This window comes from Apus apus, chromosome 4 (genome assembly GCF_020740795.1).
Source record: "Apus apus isolate bApuApu2 chromosome 4, bApuApu2.pri.cur, whole genome shotgun sequence".
Classification (NCBI taxonomy): domain Eukaryota; kingdom Metazoa; phylum Chordata; class Aves; order Apodiformes; family Apodidae; genus Apus; species Apus apus.
The window spans coordinates 56,081,857-56,101,015 of NC_067285.1; the positions used below are offsets into that span (position 1 = coordinate 56,081,857).

General features: G+C 35.3%; 2 protein-coding genes across 3 annotated transcripts in view; one reads left to right on the forward strand and one right to left on the reverse strand.

Moving 5' to 3' along the window:
* Positions 1 to 15,959, forward strand: part of HHIP (hedgehog interacting protein) — an 82,155-nt gene extending 66,196 nt beyond the window's left edge. Inside the window, exons 12-13 of the mRNA XM_051617702.1 lie at positions 6,743 to 6,891; positions 7,903 to 15,959. Coding sequence (XP_051473662.1) covers positions 6,743 to 6,891; positions 7,903 to 8,096 — 343 coding nt within the window. The 3' untranslated portion in view covers positions 8,097 to 15,959. The remainder of the gene's footprint in view (positions 1 to 6,742; positions 6,892 to 7,902) is intronic.
* Positions 1 to 19,159, reverse strand: part of ANAPC10 (anaphase promoting complex subunit 10) — a 178,608-nt gene that overhangs the window by 76,736 nt on the left and 82,713 nt on the right. The gene's annotated exons all lie outside the window — the stretch shown is intronic.

A 19,159-nucleotide genomic window follows, 5' to 3' on the forward strand; every position in this document is an offset into this window, starting at 1 on the left:
TTACATTAAGACTGTGTCTGAATATAGCCATTCTTTGATGGTTATAAACTATGTTATCACAAGTAAACTGCTTTCCAGGGTTAGGAACTATTGAGAAAATATAGGTAGAGAGACTTACATTCTTCTCAACTAAAAGATAGGGTTAGTAGATGTCCTGAAGACCAGTGCGAATACTAGCATTTTATACACACTCTTTCTGACCAAAAGAGAAAACACTTTTATTTTTATTTTTTCTACTTTCTGTTGTATCATTTTTCTGTCTTTTTTTCTGTTTCTACAAAGTAACAGCAATCATAAAAACATTGCTGAATGTATAGGAAAAATAACTAGGTTAACAGTGATACAGGATATACATATAGGTCCAAATATCCCAGTTAGTCAGTAATAGAGAAAAAAGAAGACAAACCCATTAGAAAAGAAAAAGTAATACTTTTCTAGCATGATGAGAGGAGAAAATCAGCTGTAGGCAATATTAAAAGTGCATATTTATTTAAGAAATATCTGTTGGTAGGTTCGTATCAGCTGTAATTTAAACATTATTACCAGCTGTTCTTTGAAAGCCATAGACAGGGACAGATGAAGAAGTAAGAAAATTAAGTTTGGAAGGTGAAAGAACAGCCATGATGTGGCTTTGTAAGCCTTCCTTTACAATATTCCTATCACAATCACTTTTATCTCTAAGTAAGTTACAAGTAAAAGTAAAGAGATTCAGAGAAGAGTACCCAAACTGATGGACAACACAGATTTTCATTTAAAATATGAGACTAAGCTCAGAAAAATTGAGAGGGCTGTCATACAGTGCTGTATAGTCTGTGAAGTTTTAAAAGTTTGCCACTGTTGATGCCTTGATTCCAAAGGGGATGAATAATTCTTTTGACCAGGGTGGCTCACTGGAGCCAGCAGGTGATTTTTACAAACGAGGGCAGAGCTTAAGTAAACGTCCTTACACACATAAGATTATTTCCTCTTCCTCTTCTTAGAATACCTGATAGATCTGGATTTCAATGTGTTTCATATCAACAGCCAGAATAGCCGCTTTCCGTTGGATTGAAACTTGAACTTTATTCAAACCATCTCACTCTTTCATGCCTCTCCAAAGTATGTAATTCCACTTATCATCCTTTCCATCATCACCTTCTGGGATTTCCGTTGTCAGAGAGTATTTCCAAACAGACTAATTTCAAACACTAAGGGACAATATCGAGGTCATACCTCATTTTGGTATTGTTTGGGCTCTTTACGAAATCATTGGTGATTTTATTTTTTCTTATGAGTCAAGTGTGTTTGATGGTATGATAAAATAGCATTTTTGAAAGTATAGCCCTCTTGAAAACTTTCATTACTGTGGAAATGGAAGCTCAGAAAGATACAGTATTAGGCTAATCTGCATCAAGATAATCAGTTCTGATGGGTTATAGATATACTCTGAAGCTACTATTGGAAACTCTCTGCAGAATGAGCCAATGTTGTTGGTGAATGCTCTCACCAACCCAGGTGGGCCATATGATTTCTTTCTGTTCAGAAAGTTACTATCCCTTAAGTCATTGGAAGGAATGGAAAGCCAGAATTAATGTCTAATTATGTTTAGTTTAGCCGGAGCATGCAAAATTCTTATCTCATTTACCAACCCACATGCAGTTACTATTCCCATAAGAGACACTAAAGAGAAATTAGAGCTTTTTGCAAATACCAGTCTAGAGAGTTTCACTTTACAGAAGTACTTCACAAAAACTCCTTTGTAACCACGATGGAAAAACCTAAGGATTTTTTTCAATCACATCACAGCTCACTGACTGTAAAAGTTTTTGTTTTGGTTTGGAATTTTTTTTCCCCTTTTTTTTTAGTCTTTCTAGCATTGGCTATTAAGGAGTTCTCACTTTTTATCGCTTTATAAGGAAAAAACAGCTCAGTTTATCTTTTGCTTATTTTCTGGAGCCTGCAGGAAGCCTCTGCCGTCCTAAAGAAAGTCATACATAATAGAGCAGCTTTAGCCCAGTAAGCCAGTCTTTCCCAATTCATCAGTCAAAGTGTTATGCAAGTGGCCCCCTAAATTGATAAATTCCCACAGTGCCTGTTGACCCAGCTGCCAAGTGCTCATGCAGCAGGTGTTGTTTTCATGACCACCCTGACAGTAATACAAACTGTTTAGCAGTTGCATTGACCTCTTAGCTATTAACATTGATACAGCCTTCACTAGGGACTAGTTTTCAAACATGACAGAATTTCTTAAGACTAGAGGTCATGAACAAGTATACCATATAAGAATAAATTTGATATGCTGCTGAGTTTAAATCTTAAAAGCTGTGAGTTTTTTCCACATTATTCCCATGTAGTAAATCTGAAGACAAGTAACGAGCTTTTGGCATCTCTCCCAGGACTAAAGGTATATTTTTTAATTTTAGAAGCGGTACCTGAAGAGATGCTATATTTATTCTATGACAAGTAGTAAATTTAGCCTATGACAAGTAGTGAAACAAAATTATTTTTTCTTGACATTTTCCCTTATAAAGGAAAAAAGCCAAACAAGTAATGCTCAAATTTTGGTGATATACTTAAACATCATTCTAATACCTAATATCTTGTGTGCAGTTAATTGAAGCATAACATTCATTCCATGTATTTGGTACCAGATGCAGGATTTCTATGACCATGTCTCTTTTTCTAATTTGAACATCCAGGAATTTTGTCTGGGTTTTTTCTCACTTTAGTGGGAAAGTAGAGATTTTTGATATTGTGTCAAAAGCATGACGGAGGAATTGCCTTCTGTTCAGTACCATTGTATTACTGCTGAATTTGTCCCTCCATTTGAATTGATCTATGCATGTCTGAGTTACCGGCTCACACATATAGCAACTAAATCATTCCATGCATTTAGTGGAACTGTGAAGAGATGCACCAAAGAAAGCATGAAATCCTAAGCAGTTCCAGGGTATTAAAGCATATTAGACTTTTATATACCTCTAAACTATCAGCAGAGGTTACTTTCTTAGACTATGCACTGTCAAGAATACTCAGCTCGCTGCACATGTCAGCAAAGGGATCCAGCGAGGGCCCCAGCCTTCAGTACAACTTTTCCTCCATGTTCCATACATTTAGAATTGCTACACAGTTTCATGAAAGCATGTTTTAACAAGCAAGATATACTGTACTGTACTGTATATATGAACAGCTCTTTAAGATAACTAGAATTGTACAGACCATATAAATAGTCATTATCAGCTACATTTTTGGCTGACTTTCTGTGGACCAACTAGTGCTTACTGTAGGAGTAATCAAGCTGTACCCTTTAGAGTTTTATAGATTGAGGGAGACAAGAAAAAAATTCTCTCCAGCCCACAGTGTGGCTCCATCTATTCCCCTCCATTTTCCACGTCAAGAGACACAGCGAAGCACAAGTTATATAAACAAAATCATAGGCTTGTCTAAGTGCTGGAAAGATCAAGTCCCAACAGTTAGTTTCAAGACTTACGTTATCTTTGTGAGATTCAGTTCAACCTACCCTATGCCTGAAAATTTCCACCCTTCAAAGCCTTAAGAATGCAAAGTGTTAAGTATTGTGGGGCAGAGACTTTCTCTTGATATGTGTCAGTACCATAAGAGCATTCAAATCCTGAGAAAGAAGCATGGCTTTTCCCACAGTACAACTAAGGAAAACCAGTAATTCTTCTTGCACACAAGGATTCTGCTGCAGCTGCATTTGTATTCCTCTCCTCCTAAGGCACTCTGCCAACCAGAATTTTTTCCGTCTTTGTTTCTACTCCACCCCACCATTAATAAATACTATCCAAGGCTGATGAGTGCAAGTTATTGATTGATGGTAGAATAAAAGGCAAGGTTATATTCATAAGTACCAAGAGCACTAGAAAACTTTAAATCATAAAAGTGACCAGCCATGCTTGGCCAGATACAAAAAAGGATGATTTCTCCTGAAATAATACAAATACAAAAAAAGAACCATATATTCCAGGACTATCGGAGAGAAATACTTTACATGTATTAATAAAAAAAATCATTATCTTCACAAATAAAATATGTCTGTGACTTATGAGGTCAGTCTTTGTTAAAGATGTGCCATTGGAGTTCTTTTCTGAGAGATTCTCCAAGAGCCTGAGGTTCTGCTTCCTGCTAAACACAGTACTGTACTTGTGTTTAAGCAAGAAAAAGAGAAGACTCCCATTTAAAGTAAATGAAATTGAAAGAAATGGGCTTTAACAGAGACATACGAGGAAAGCATGTTCTTTCCTATGCAGCTGGCTATAAAGAGAGCAACTTGAATTTAGGTTTTTCTTTCCAGAGATAGGGATTAGAACACAGATCTTGTACTTTAAATCTGAACACATCTCCACTGAAAATCATATAATTTTGCCAAAAAAGCATTGCCTGTAAATACTGCATATAATTTTTAAGTGCAGGGTCATTTGCAACCACATCATATGTAATGGACTCATTACTACAGAACTGGAATTCCTTACAGGTCAGAAAAATAATGCATTATATTTAAAAGACAGCTGTGGAAATAAGTAAACACAAAACCTAAAAGGGTTTCAAATATGCTGCACAAAAGGTGTCAAAACATGTTTCAAAGCCCTTAAATAATACAGGACCTTAAGTCTGATTCTCAGAGTGCTTTTGAAATCAGAACTTGGTGCTACACTAAAGATGCATCTACACATTCTTTCTGTCCTTAACATCTTTGGGGAACCAGGTCTTCTTTATGGATGTTTAAATAATCATGGTAGCAATTAAGAGTGAGCAGAGAAAGTGCTATGGTGAAACAAACCAGTGAGCCTGTACTCTATTATTCTGTTTCAAAGAAAAATGCAAGAAACCCTGTAATGTACCATTAACAAGCTGCATGCCAAAATGTGGGGAAATGTAAGCCCAGTCAGCTAGCAAAGGGCTTCTATGACATTAGGTATGAGTGCTTATTTTTCTTAAACAATATTTTTATATTACTTTGAGTGGCCCCATTGTGAATAGAAATATCTTTTTAAAAGCCTACTAGAACATGGCCTTCATTGATATCTTACAATCCATGAGTTCAACTCATTAATTTTATTTTCTTTAGCTTAATTTATTCCCTTGATATTTCTTCTCATGTTGAAATGGAAGATATACAAGAATGCCCGTTTTTCCTCCTCTCTTTTTCTGCCACTGTTTACCGCACCTCTATCGTACCCCTTCTTACACTCCAATGACTATCCTGTTTTCCACATGGGAGATCCAAGATTTTAATATTTGACAGGGCAGTCAGTGTACAAGTTGCTGTTCCAGCTTTTTGCATATAATTGGGGCTTTAATACTGATGTCAGTATAATGAACAATGTTATTTTCTACTTATTCTATTTCATACAATTTTGGTTTGGTTTGTTTGGATTCTAGCTGGACACTTGGCCAAGGTTTCTCTGAACTCTCTACAAAACTATTAGAATCTTTGTCCTGCAAATTTCAAACTTTGGAATGTATGGCAGTAGTTCACATTATTTCCTTGACAATATTTTTTTATTTGTCACTAATTAACTTAATTTGCCATTATGCTCCCATTCAATTACTTGTTTAGAGATCTTGACATTATTAACTTATTCCTGTAAAATCAAACCCACAGCAGAGACAACACATAGTACCTGTACTGGGAACCTGTAGCCTTGTGATGATCCTATCAGTCTTTAGCTGCTGAACTCAGGCAGCAAATGACATACAGCTAAAACCAAACCAAAAAAACCAACAAGCATCTAAGAAAGTGTTGCAATCATATCAAGAGTTAGGGCATGTTTCATTTAAAACAGTTAAGTGTTTTACGCACTTAACACTACAAAAAGAACACTACAGTTCCTTATTTGTTAAGGAAGATAATGCTGTGCTTTTGTAAATAAAAAAGGCTACTATTTACAAAATATTCCATAATATTTTGTAGACACTGAGAGAAAAAATTGCATCACATAAGATTTGACACCAAGAAGCCCAACAAAGAAACAGTGTCAGAAATGTTTTAAGTCTTCTGAATATCTCCAAGGAGGGAAACTCCACAACCTCTCTGGTCAACCTGTGCTTGGTCACCCTTATAGTGAAATAGCTTTTCCTGACGTTCAGATGCATAAATAAGCACCCAGAATACATATTCCAAATATTATTTCATGAAAATATGGAAATAAAAAATCTGCAATGTCAAAAAGAATTCATAGACAGAGGTAATTTAATACTTTTGCAAAATTATTATGCATGTCCTAACATGTGACACAAAACTTGCTGTTCAGATTACTCTTCCCAGCACGCAACCGGAAATATAAATCAGCTAGAAAAGCAAAAAGATGCCATCAGATTCTGGACTGAATTATATGACTATTTGTGCTCTCTGAAGAAAAGCCACACAATCAGTAGAATTTAGAATGTCTTATAATGATATTATCAAGAGATTTATGTTGCATGTGATAAGGTCTTCAGCAAGCTGATTTTGCCAGGCTCAAGCTTTAATAATTCTGAAGGTCTATTATTTAATCTTGTAGAAGATCTCTGAAGGCAGTTATATGAAAGAATAGCAAATCACACTGTATTTTTCTGTAATTTAAAATATCATCTCTGTTTATTGATGTTTTAAAGAAAAAAAGCAATCCCCTTAGAACACAGATTTCTCCAACTGCTAATACTATGAAAGAGAATCAGGCCTTTAATAAATAAAAAAAAATCAACAAAGTTTTTCTCCTTGACCCTGACCAAACTATGTTTGGTTCATATTTTTTTCTAGGCCTTTAATTCCCGAGGAATGCAAAAGAACAGCTCAGGCTGCACAGATACTGACATCTGAATGCTCAAGGCATTGTCGGAATGGGCACTGCACTCCAACAGGAAAATGCTGCTGTAATCAAGGCTGGGAAGGAGAGTTCTGCAGAACTGGTTTGTATATAGATTCATAGCAACAAGTGAAAAAAGCAGGGACATTTCATAATTTGCTTTTAATTACTTGCTGAGAGAAATTTTCAATACATGTCATTGACCATCAGTTCTAAGACAACAATAAAGAGATATTAATCTTATGAGTCATAGGAAAAAAATTACAGCTCTGTGATAGATAATTTGTTAGTTGCAATGTACAAGAAAGCTACAGAAAATAGGTACCCTAAGGATCTTTCTTCCCCGTATCCTACACAGCACTTAACAGAGATGTTCTAGGTTGGACCTCAAGCTACTACTATAATTTAAATAAGAAAAATTACCTTATGAGGCATCAGTGTCCTCCTAACATTATTAAAAAACTTATAAATAAAGTCAAGAAACCTGTTTTTATATAGTGTATTGCATAACTCTCTAAATTTATTTTATAGCTTTATTGTGAGAGAATATTAAACAGCAAAATAACTGCAAAAAGAAAGAATATATATATCACACTACCCCAGAAGAAAATTCTTCTACAGCTGAAGTTACTGATCGTTAGTTTTGCTAAACACTGGCTACAATTCAAAATAGCATTTATATTTAAAAAACCTAAGCAAGCTGATTAACCTGGAACTCTATAGGTAAAAGTGCTTAAAGATCTAGATGTGCTGTATATCTTGTTTTCAAATTATAAGACATTTGAAGCCTAAAGTCTTTTGAGATGGGTCCTCCTTCTGTGCAATCCAAAATCAAGCATGGATATGAGGATTGGACATTTTCAAAAATCTGCTATTTGAGTTTCACAGTCTGTCCTGGGTGATGTCCCCTCAGACACAAAATTACTTCCTCACTCTAATATTCTAGAACTTAAAAAAATAAGGCTTCAAAACTTCTAATATTTCATCCATTCTATTTTTAATTTATGTGCTTTATAATTTTAAGTTTAGAAAAGCTCTTAATGAATGTGTACTGTTTCGTCTTGGTTTGTGATGTATTAAACAAATTAGAAAACTGCTGTTTTTTTACCCACAGCAAAATGTGACCCAGCCTGTCGACATGGAGGTGTCTGTGTAAGGCCTAATAAATGCTTATGTAAAAAAGGCTATCTCGGCCCCCAGTGTGAACAAGTGGATAGAAACATCCGAAGAGTGACAAGGGCAGGTATTCTTGATCAGATCCTAGACATGACATCCTATTTGCTGGATCTAACCAGCTACATTGTATAGTTTCGGGGACTATTTGGAAGCTACACTTTCAACGGGCATTTGTTTTGAATCCTGTCATTTTTAAAGACTGTTACCCTGCAACAAATACCAGTGATTTGATTTACTTTATTAATTTAAGTACAATATCCATAAATGTGCAGTAAATTCCTTGTATGTGTGTAATTATTCCCGTGCGTCTCCACAGATGCACCAATACCCAACACGTGCACACATACGCATGGTCACAGCTACGGTTTTACGGCTAGTGGAATCTTTTAAATATATTTATTTCTTCACGAGAAATAGTTTACAAAGTAATTCCACTGCAAACCACATTTTCATCAAAGGACTTCCGTGATGTCTTAATGGGTTCCTTGACATCCCAGAAATCTCCTGTTTGTACCTATCTGATTATAGCAATAAGAGAGAAGATTTTAGACATTGCTGTATAAACTGCTGGACTTAATAAAATCCAGTTGTAACAGATTCTAAGGTGAACTGAACTACATCATGAGACAATATTTCAGAACTCCTTAATGCATTCCTACCTAGGCAATTCATTGTAAGACTGTAATCTTCACCTTCATCAATGTAACTCTATTACAGAATGTTAAGCATTTCTTTATCTAGCATAGATGCAAAAATCTGGTTATCGCAGCTTAATATCAAGATTGTTTCAAGTGTTTAATAATTAAATTATATTCGCATATTTCAAAACGAGTCATCCTAGAAGGTCTGCTTTTTATCATATATTTTATTTAACGATGGGCACTGGGTTCATGTTACATATTTATATTATTTTATTTTTATAATATAGACATCACCTAGATGAGACAACTTTACCATGTCCTGTAAAATACTAAAGTTACATTTTTCACCAACTTAATTAGAAAGATGGGGAAAGAGAGATCAAACACACTCTTTAATGTGTTATGGATCTAATCTAGAAATGTATCCTTGTGTCAACTTGTATTCTTTTATGATGGATGAAAAAAACAAGCGCCAACCAATCATAATAAAATTCCAGCTTATGTTAAAAGTGATTTTCCTAAAGTGATTTTCACTGTAATAGGATGGGCCAGATAATACACAAATAGACTGCTGCTGATTTCACACTGAATGGAACATCCCTGGACAAGAGCTCACACGAGCACGTGTTGGCTGTGTAAGATATCATTTGTACAAAACATGTAACAGTTCTTGCCAAATGTGATTCTAAATGTAAATGTTCATCGAAGAGCTAACATAAAATTGAGTCTTTGTAAATGCATTAATAAATATGCTGTACATGCTGTAGTCAGGTTCTCTAAAGTATTAGTAGTCTAATTAGATATATCTTCAGAACTGGTGCCCCCTTATCTCCAGCTCTAGGGCGTTATTGGCAGTTTCTTTGCTCACTACCTACTATCAGATTTCCTTTGCACTACCTGGCTCTTATAAAGTCTTGCCTATAAAAAGAAAGAAGGGCAGCCACATTGTGCACATCATATGGTTCTTATAAGCATATAAGCTTATAAGCTCATGCTTCAATGATTTGCAACACTTAAGGCAATAAGATCTAAAAGATTTCAGCCTTATTACTCTCTAGTAGCAAAATCACCTCTCCAGGGCAGTGACATGCAACAAATTGTTCTTTATAGAAAGTTGGCAGTCTTCATTTACTAAGTATTAAATCTGAAAGTACAGCATAAGCAATACTTTCATTTCTCTCTCTTATGCATTCCAGCTCAGAGGAACAGAAAGTTACATTTGCCTTCCATATATGTTTGCCCGGGTTTCAAGTGACCTCATGCCAAATGGGAATTGGTTGAGAAATCTTGGTTAAGTGCTCAGCGAACAATGGTCTGCATTAAAAAGTGCATGCATAATTTTGCACAATGTACATTCAACTGACAGTCCATTGAAAGACGTCTCAGGATTAAATGAGCATGAAGACCAAATTGCCCTCTCACCCCCGAAAAGGGTGGTCCCTTATAGTCACATGAACACTCCATTGGCTAAGCAGTGTGACCAATCTTAAAATGAACCCTGAGGTAGCATCTATAGGTTAATAGCAGCTCTTTGTCTCCACTGCTTTCTGCCTTTACTCTTTTCCCTGAATTCCATCACAAAAAGTTTTACAATTAAAAAATGTCCTGACAACCAGTTTTGTAAATTGACCTTAGCATCTAATCTTTCCTTACTCAACGTGGGTGACAAAAATGTGAACTTCTCATGAATGAGCCAGCTGTCTAAATCTGTCATAGCGCAGTTTTATGACACTCTTCATAATCAGGAAAGCAAGAAAGTTGTTGAAGTATTTTAGCAATATTTAAATATCTGACAGAGATAACATCCTTAACACTTTCTTCAATGAAATATATTTAAAAATAAAGCCAACTTTAACTCCACTGTGATGCATTATTCTCAACAACCAGCTGGGGAGATGTGATAGTTCTTTTCTCACTGCTTAGTTCCTGGAGATTTAAAAAATACCATGGATGGTACCTAAATTGAAGATGTCCAGTATCCCTATGCCATAGTCATTTAGAGAAGGGATAACAAAGATTTTACACTTTTATCTTGAAAAAAAAGATAATTTAGTTTACTAGAGAAATCAGAAAATAAAACTCCAGTAAAAGCTACATGAATAATTAAATCCAGGCATCATTCAAATAACTGGCAAAAAAACCTCACATCAGCTGTGCTGCACCCAGAAAAATTGCTTTCAAAATGTAAGCAAAATAATTTATTTTATTAAAAAAAAAAATCTGTTTGAGTCATTCCATCAAAACTTCAAAATTAAGTAGGAAACTAAGTGAAGATTAGAGAGAGAGGGGAGATAGTTTGTGGAAACTGTTTTGCTTCATTTTTAAATCTTCTTTTATATCATGTGAAAGCAAGCATCTGCATTAAGCCCACATGGGTACATAGGAAGTCCCAGTGGAAAAGAAGCATTCTCAAAACAAAACAAAAAAACAACCAAACAAAACAAAAATCCTAGCTGCTTATTTATCAAAAGAAATTATACTATTAAAAAGAGTGAGTAAACCCCAGGCCTAGCCACCCAAGATGCTAATATAAAAAGGGCAACGGCAGTAATTGCCCTGAGAATTGGCATACAAAAAAAAAAAAAAAAAAAGGGGTCTGTAGAAAGCCTGTTGCCAGTTAGGTCATTCTGCAGCCATTCTCACACAGCCTCCGAGAGTGTCCCAGAATAAAACTGACCTTATAAATGAAACTAGATAAATGAGGCAATTAGATAAGGGCCTCCAGAAGGGATTTTATGTATGTGTTCAAGTTGTCTCTGTCCCTCTCTCTCTCCTAATCTTTTATTCCATTCATTTATTCCTTTATTTGGAGATACTGCCTTTCTGTTCCCAACACATTGTACATTTCAAGTAGTCTTTGAGGCTTTCTACTTTTAAAAGAGAACAAGCATACCTGTTGCAAGAAACATAATTCAATTCCTGATGTTTGCTAGTTTTTAACCCTCATTTTATTATTTTGGGAGAAAAAACCTTAATCTTTCTCTTTTTAAGTGCCACTGATCAGAAAGAAGGCACATGATTGGAATGTAAGGAGAAATGCCTTCACTCTATAGATAAGTAGGGAAACAAAAAGATGTTATGTAAAATCAGCTCCAAATTGTTTCACTCCATTTCAGAAAAACCGAAAACTCATTTTTCTAATGCATCCAGTAAGAAATGTTAACTCAAGCCCTCACCCTCAGGAAAATAGATTAACAGTCAGGGACACAGAATGGAAACTGTAGCTATAAATTATGTTGGGGTATTCTTTTTCATGCAAACAAAGTGTAAGTTAGGTATAAATAAGAGTATAAATGCTGTATCACCAACATTACATCTCTTTATCTCCTTCACTCCTCTTACTCAATTCTCCATATTTTGGCTTTGCAGATCCTTCCTTTCTAAAGCCAGAGCAAATGTCAATAATCCCTGGTTGCTGCAGGTGTTGCTTATTATTTTTGAAACTGCCTAATAGACGTGTACATCAAAGAGGCTTTGCAGGTTTTTATCTTCTGGTCATTCCACAGAACCTTGTTACATCATAGTGACTTCTAATCCTGTACCTTAGCTGGACATTTACAGTTCAAGAGTAACAGCCTCAAGCAGCTCAGCCTCAGGCTGTGATGCTCAGCCACAGACAGACTGAAGCTGGAAGAAGGGAGAAAGAACTTGGTCACTATACACTCACAATGCTTAGTATAAAGTTACTGATTTTGATCCAATAATCAGACGCCTCAAGTAAAAAGCAGAACAATATTCCTGGGATGATTAAATGTTGCTTTTCAGGATATACTTTCACTAATTTGGGGTTAAAAATGACCTTTTCATGTACAAATATGCAACATGGAGATTCTGAAAACATGAACAAGTAATTTTTTCACAAGTGTAGAATCCCATTAAGGTGAAAATAAATATTTGTACATGTAATTCTGCTTATATCCATGAAATAGGCTTTTATAAGATTGGGTAGACATGGAAAAATCAACTCTGAGGACATCCTGCTCTGCTTATTTTTCCTTAATTATGTAAATCCTTTAAAAGACATTACAGCATTTTAATTTACTATCCTTTAGTTTAACTGTGCATCAGTTTCATTACAAATTATATAATTTTGATCTTCTATCTAACTTAAAAGGTGGTCTTCATCTCAGAAAAAAGATATGGTAGTCATGAAGTAAATAAAAAATAATTTTTCCCATTTTGAAATATTAAAAATTGACCAAGATTTTATTTTTGTCATTTTAAAAAATTAACCAAGAATCTCACCAAAAAAGGCAACCAACCCTTTAAATGTATTCAAATCCAAATTTGCAGAAAATATTTACCAAATAATCTCGGTTCTGGCTACAAAAAGCTGATTAATATCTCGAGAAGTGGTTTCAGGACAAAATTTGTAGAAACATTGAAAAAATTAAGAACATTTTGCTAAAATCTTTGTTTTCAATAGCAGAGTAATTCCGTGCAGTAAGATGTGTACTTTTTAGGATATAGGTGTGAAACAGCAGAAGCCACCTGAAAGCTTAGTACAGGATTATTTTAATCTTTGAGGGCCTGACTCAAAGTCCATTGATGTCAACAGAAAAATCTCCTATTGACTTCATTAGTTATAGGATTAAGTCCTTAAAAGATATCCACTTAGCTGGCAGAAGATCTTAACTTCAGACATCAGCACACACATGACCTCTCTCTGTCTGCATGTGCAGTCATCAGACACACCAAGGTTTTCAGGAGTGAAACTGCAAATTCAGCTCTGCAAAAAAGCTGCACTGCGCATATCCAATCCTCTTGGGTTTCATTATAGGTACTGCAAACAGTTACACAAGGGGACTAATGAATCTGCCAGACTTTTTGATACTTCTTTAAAAATGCTGATCACTTAGCTCACGTTTTTTTCTCTTTCGTAAGTAGATATGCCTATTTCAAATAGGTAAGCATAGGCCACTAAGCAGGGAGGTAATTAAAATACCAAGTCAGTGGCCCCATTTTATGAAATAACCACAGTAAGACAGGGCCCAAACTTGCCCCAGTGGATGCTTACATTGACTGACCGAGTTCCCTAAACTGTTGGGAGCCCAGTATTACAAAGGCTGAATTCAGCAGCATTAGGCACGTTTTCCAACCCTTCTTCCTGTATTTGGTAGGGACGGTGTAGTATTTCAATCAAGACTCTATCCTAACCCAAGACTCTTGTTGCCACCCTTGCCAATAAGACTAGTAAGACTGAAAGACAGACATGTCAGTCCTGAAACGACAGGTGCAAGCGCTGGCGGGCTGGGAGGTGAGCCGGCATTTGGGAGCCGCCTGTGGGGCTGGTCGCTTGCCCTGGCACTCCTTCATTTCTGCAATAACTCTGCACACAGAATTCATCGTGCTAGAAAATGCACAGTGTTCAAACAAACTTAGCACAGCAATTAATTCTCCATAGATGTACACTGGGTAGACTGACTAATCAGCATTACACATGCCTTATCTGGGAAAAGAGAAACATTACCATTTGATAGCACTGTGCAAGGGGTTCAACTGACACATCAACTTTTTTCCTTCAGTTCACTCATGAGTTATTAATTACTACTAATTTGGTCTATATATTAGCAAAGGATTAGCATGTTGTTCCATAACTCAAAGAAAACTCCCATAGGCTTCCACAGGAAATTTTTCTTCACATTATGCTGTACAGTTTGATTTGCCAGCCACATGACACATCTGCTTACCAGAGCTCTCAGTACTGAAAATCTGTCACTCTAGGGATCATTTCATCCTATAGGAATTCACAAAAAAAAAAAAAAAAAATTCTGTGTTATATACATTTAATGTGTGTTTATACCTATTGCCTACTGAACACACAGTGGCTTCCACAATCAAAAATGTTGCTAAGAACGTGCAAAAATGGCAAGCTGCATTACTGGAGAAGAGTTTTATTTCTACTGATAAAAAACAACTTTCCATCTGTTATAACTGTTCAATAGGTCCCATGTTATCATGTAGTCAGGTTCCTTTTACACTCTGCAAGATCTTCCCATTTATTTACATTTTACTGTGAAAAATGAAGTGAAAAAATATTTTAAAATTGTTGAAATTCCCAGGAAATTTCAGAAAGAAGACTCCAGCTAATGCATGTGAATATATGCACTGGCTGTATTCACATTATTCTTGGGTGGGAAGAAGGCAGGGAGAGGTGGCTGTTTTGGAGAGGTTTTTTTACATAGGATGCAATGATACTGCATTCACAAACAACCCCTTGCTAAAAGGGAAATGGTCTAGACAGAGTCAGAACTGGTGTGCAATATGAATTCAATTCATTAGAAGATACACTGAGACCAGAAACCATCTGGTCTTATGTCACCAGATGTATCTTGTAGTGCTCTCCATTAGTACCAGAAGCAGTGACCCTACCCTGTGAATGCTCCAGAAATGCTATTAGCTGTCCCTCACAAAATATACTGCAGAATTAAAACTTCAATTCCCTTTGCGAGCAATTAGATTGTAATGGGAGCCACACAGAAAGGGAAATAACAAAATTCTGTCACTTGAGAACATTACTGTTGTGATATTCCTCTGTTCAATTAGTTTTATTGTATAATAGCTGTCAGGTACTGTATGTACATTTGAAATGTGGGAAAATAGCTTGGAAAATACCATTCAAACCATATTTAAGTATCTTCTATAAACTGTATTATACTAAGCATATACAGGCACCAATCTAGCAGAGCACTGGAGTACACAAGTAATTTTAAGCATATGAGTCTCACTGAAGTCATGTGTCTAATGTGATTAATATAATTATGTGCTTTGTTGGTGTGAGACCTTGCAAGTCTTTTCAAGACTACTTAAGTAGACTACATATGCTATATGTGTATTTCTTTTTAGGGAGACAGCATGGCTGAAGTTCACAACAGAATTCAGTTACTGTCAGTCACAAATTCTAAGTAACCCAAAATAATTGTATCTTTGTGCCTCCACTTTCCATCTGAAAACTAGTGAAATCAATCCCTGTAAAGCGCTTTGAGCTCTCCGAATGAAAAGTGCTATAAAAAGTACAAATTATTATTATATTATTGAACACCATGTATGTATACACACTATTATGTAATATATAATATATGTATAATGCATATAAATTCTAACAAATGTATTTGTGTAATATCTGAGAAATGGAACAGTTGTATCTGGAAGTGATAAATGCATAGAGTTGGATTTATTGTTGATCTGTGGATTTAATGATTTTTTTTTTAGACAAAAGGATGTTTAAGTATATAATTGCTTTTCTTAATTTAATATATTTATGTAAATGCATGCCTGAAGATCTGGATAGATAGTTATTCTGTGTCCTTTAAGCTAATAAAATATATTAAACTCTATCTTACTATATAAGGTATACCTGCTGCTTTAAATTTTTTTGTTATTAATATTTTTGTTATGACTAAATGCATAATTTAAAATTCATGACATTTTAATTTTAATGGGCTCTTTGATCTTTTCAGTAAAAGCCAAATGCCAGCTTTTATATATTCCTTGACATGTATACTAGTTTTATTTATATAAATTCTAAGATGCTTTCATAAAATGTGACTGAACACTGCTATTATTTTTGGAATGGGAAGTTTGAATTGGGGTTTCCTGTTTCCTTCTGGATAAATGAGAGTGAAAATTAAGACCTTCATATTGAAAAGATGTCTGTTTCTTTGCAAGCAAGAAGTGAAAACACATACAGCTGGAATAGGCTTTTCAAGTATAGCTATCTTGGATAATTATTTTGGTAATGATGGGAGAAACACTGGGGGTAATTTCTTTGTTTTGCTTATTTATTATCTTCAGAGAAGTATGTCATCAAATCAGTGTATGTTAAATTTAGATGTACCATTTCCAGTGATTTAAAGTAGGGCCATAAAAAGTGGATGCAGTGTGGAATTCTTTCCATTTCTCCCCATCTTAAGTAAGAGGTTCTGTTCCATTGAAATTAACACCTAAGCATATATGTGGGAGCAGGGCCAACTCAGTATTTCAACTCACTATACTTTTGGATACAAAAGAACATTTAATCACCACACTTAAATGCAAACTACACTTTCAGCTTACATCTGTGAGAGGAAAAATCAGTCTGGACAGGGAGCACTAAAGAGCCAAGAGCTTCCTCACACATGAAGTTTACCTTAGTGGTTTTCAAATACGGTGCAATTCGTCTTACACATTTAACGTACCTAAAGTGTTTAGCCCATCCTGTGTTTATCTTCGAGACTAAAGAATGAAGCATTACTGACACTACAATATTGATGCTATCTCTACATTTCAGATGCAAGCCAAAATAATATTGAAATTCTCATGCAATTGTTTTTCCATTTTTCAACTAGTTATACCATTAGTGATATGGGCTGGTGGCCACCCAGAAAACTAGGATCCAAAGAAAATTTGAACATCAACCAAATTGGAGGATATTTGAAAGCTGTATTTTACTTCAGCTTTTCAATTAATAAATACAGTAGTTGCAGCAATGGTCTTTTAAATACATTTTCTTTAAAAAATTATTCATTTGAAGAAGGGCTCAGAACAAGAAAAGAGTTGAAAGAGAGCAAATAAGAAAGAATGAAGAAATCAATCAGGATTGTTTCGATTTTTAAGTGGGACCTATATATTCATGTAGAAAGTCAAATAATTCTGTGAGGTATAGTACATAATTACTATAAATACAAGTGCAGCATGTTGTTCTACTGATGTCATGAGTCACTGAGTTTGTTCTTGTAATTTATTAAGACATTATGAAAACCCACTGACATATTTATAAGCCTTAGAATTAACAGCTACCTTTCATTTCTTTTACAACACATAAGACATGAATGTTACTTAAAGAATTATAAACACTCAGCTGTGTACAGCAAGCCTGTAATTCTATCTAGAGCTTCTGATGGCATCCTGAACCTGAGGGGCCAGATTCTGCTCTGCCTTTAGACGAATCAAAGGAGGTATGCTTGGCCTCGTGAAAGAGGCTTGTGTGGTTTGTCAAAGTTACCAGAACTTTCAAATGGAATTCAAAGCCTAAATGCACCATTCTGGACTATTTCATTTCAGTAATATAGTTACTAATAATATCTTTATTTCAGAATTTAATCACTATTCCCAAAATATATACTTCAAATAAGCTTCTGTCCTTTTATTGCCTTCTCTTTACTTTCATGTACAGCTCTGTTCTTTAAGTAATTTTTTTTTTTCTTTTAGAGATGCTGCTACTCCGTTCTACTGCACTAAATTTACTACATATTTACAAGTTTTTAACAAGATTGATTATAACACAAGTGCTTTTTTTCCTATTTTATTTTAACAAAAACCCTAAGTAAGGGATCAGCCCCTGGTTTAACTCCAAATTAAAAATGCACCACAAGTAAGTAGGGTAGAATCTTTTAAATGCCGAGGAATCATTTCGGTCTATGTGGTTGAATGTATTTCTTTTGGGGAAAGGGTTAGTTTGAGTCATATTTGATGACATGTCTACAGATGAAATACATCTCTGGCAGAATTGGGCAAAGTGGGACATAGCTTTGGTTTTGGAAAACCTCACTGAACAGTGGCTTTCTTGTTTGCTTGGTTAGGGGTGGTTTCTCAGGTTATGGGGTTTTTGGAGTTTTTTTGTTTTTCAAAGCTACGACTACTCCTGGATTTTGTCTGGGTTCCAAAATTTTGGGATGAAACAGTTGAATGAATAGCTCTTATATTGGATCAGCATTCAATACTTAAAGTTTATTATTTATTATTTAGAGTATTGACAATATCAAAGCCTTCTTCAACTGTCGCTTATCTTACTTTAGTACAAATTCAGTGATATCGGTGTTGTCAGAAGGTAAATCAGGCTACATGAAATAGTTGCTTTTCCTTCTCACTCATTTTATACCACTTCAAATACATTACACTCAGAAGTGTTTGTCATATTGTTCCAGAATGACACCAGCGTCATGATACTAGCCGAATTTTTTCCAGTTACACGCACAGTTCTACATGTTTCACCTTTCACTATGTACGTTTGATTACTCAAAAATGGATTGATTGAGGGAGGAAATGATGGAGTTATATGCTGGTTCTGTATTACATCAAGTGGTATATTCTCCTTTCAATATTAGAAAATTGAAATTTGGTGATATATACGCAAGCTATTTCTGCTTCAGGCAAGGGGAACGTACATGTGAATAAAAGGGCTGCATTTGGTTCAGGAGATTTATGAAGAAGAGATCCAAACTCTACTCTCATGCAGTGGAATTAGAGCTTTCCTGGTCAGATGAATAGAACAGGTGCAGATGTAGCTTTCAGGTCTTTAAACTACACCAGCCCAAATAAATTACAGCTATGGAGTGTGTTTAGCAATTTCAAGCAAAAGTTAGAAACGCAATGCCCATGGTACAGATAAAGTGCTTATGAAAAAGGTGGACGCAACATCTGTACTGGCACAGAAGGCCTCTTCTAAAGTAATAGCTGCAAAATTCCTCCTATAAAGTATAAGACTGTTAGTACAGCTGCAGCTTTAAATAGCTATTGAATTTCTTGATTGGGGAGCCAGATCCAGAGCAAGAGAAATGGGCAAGTGAAACTATA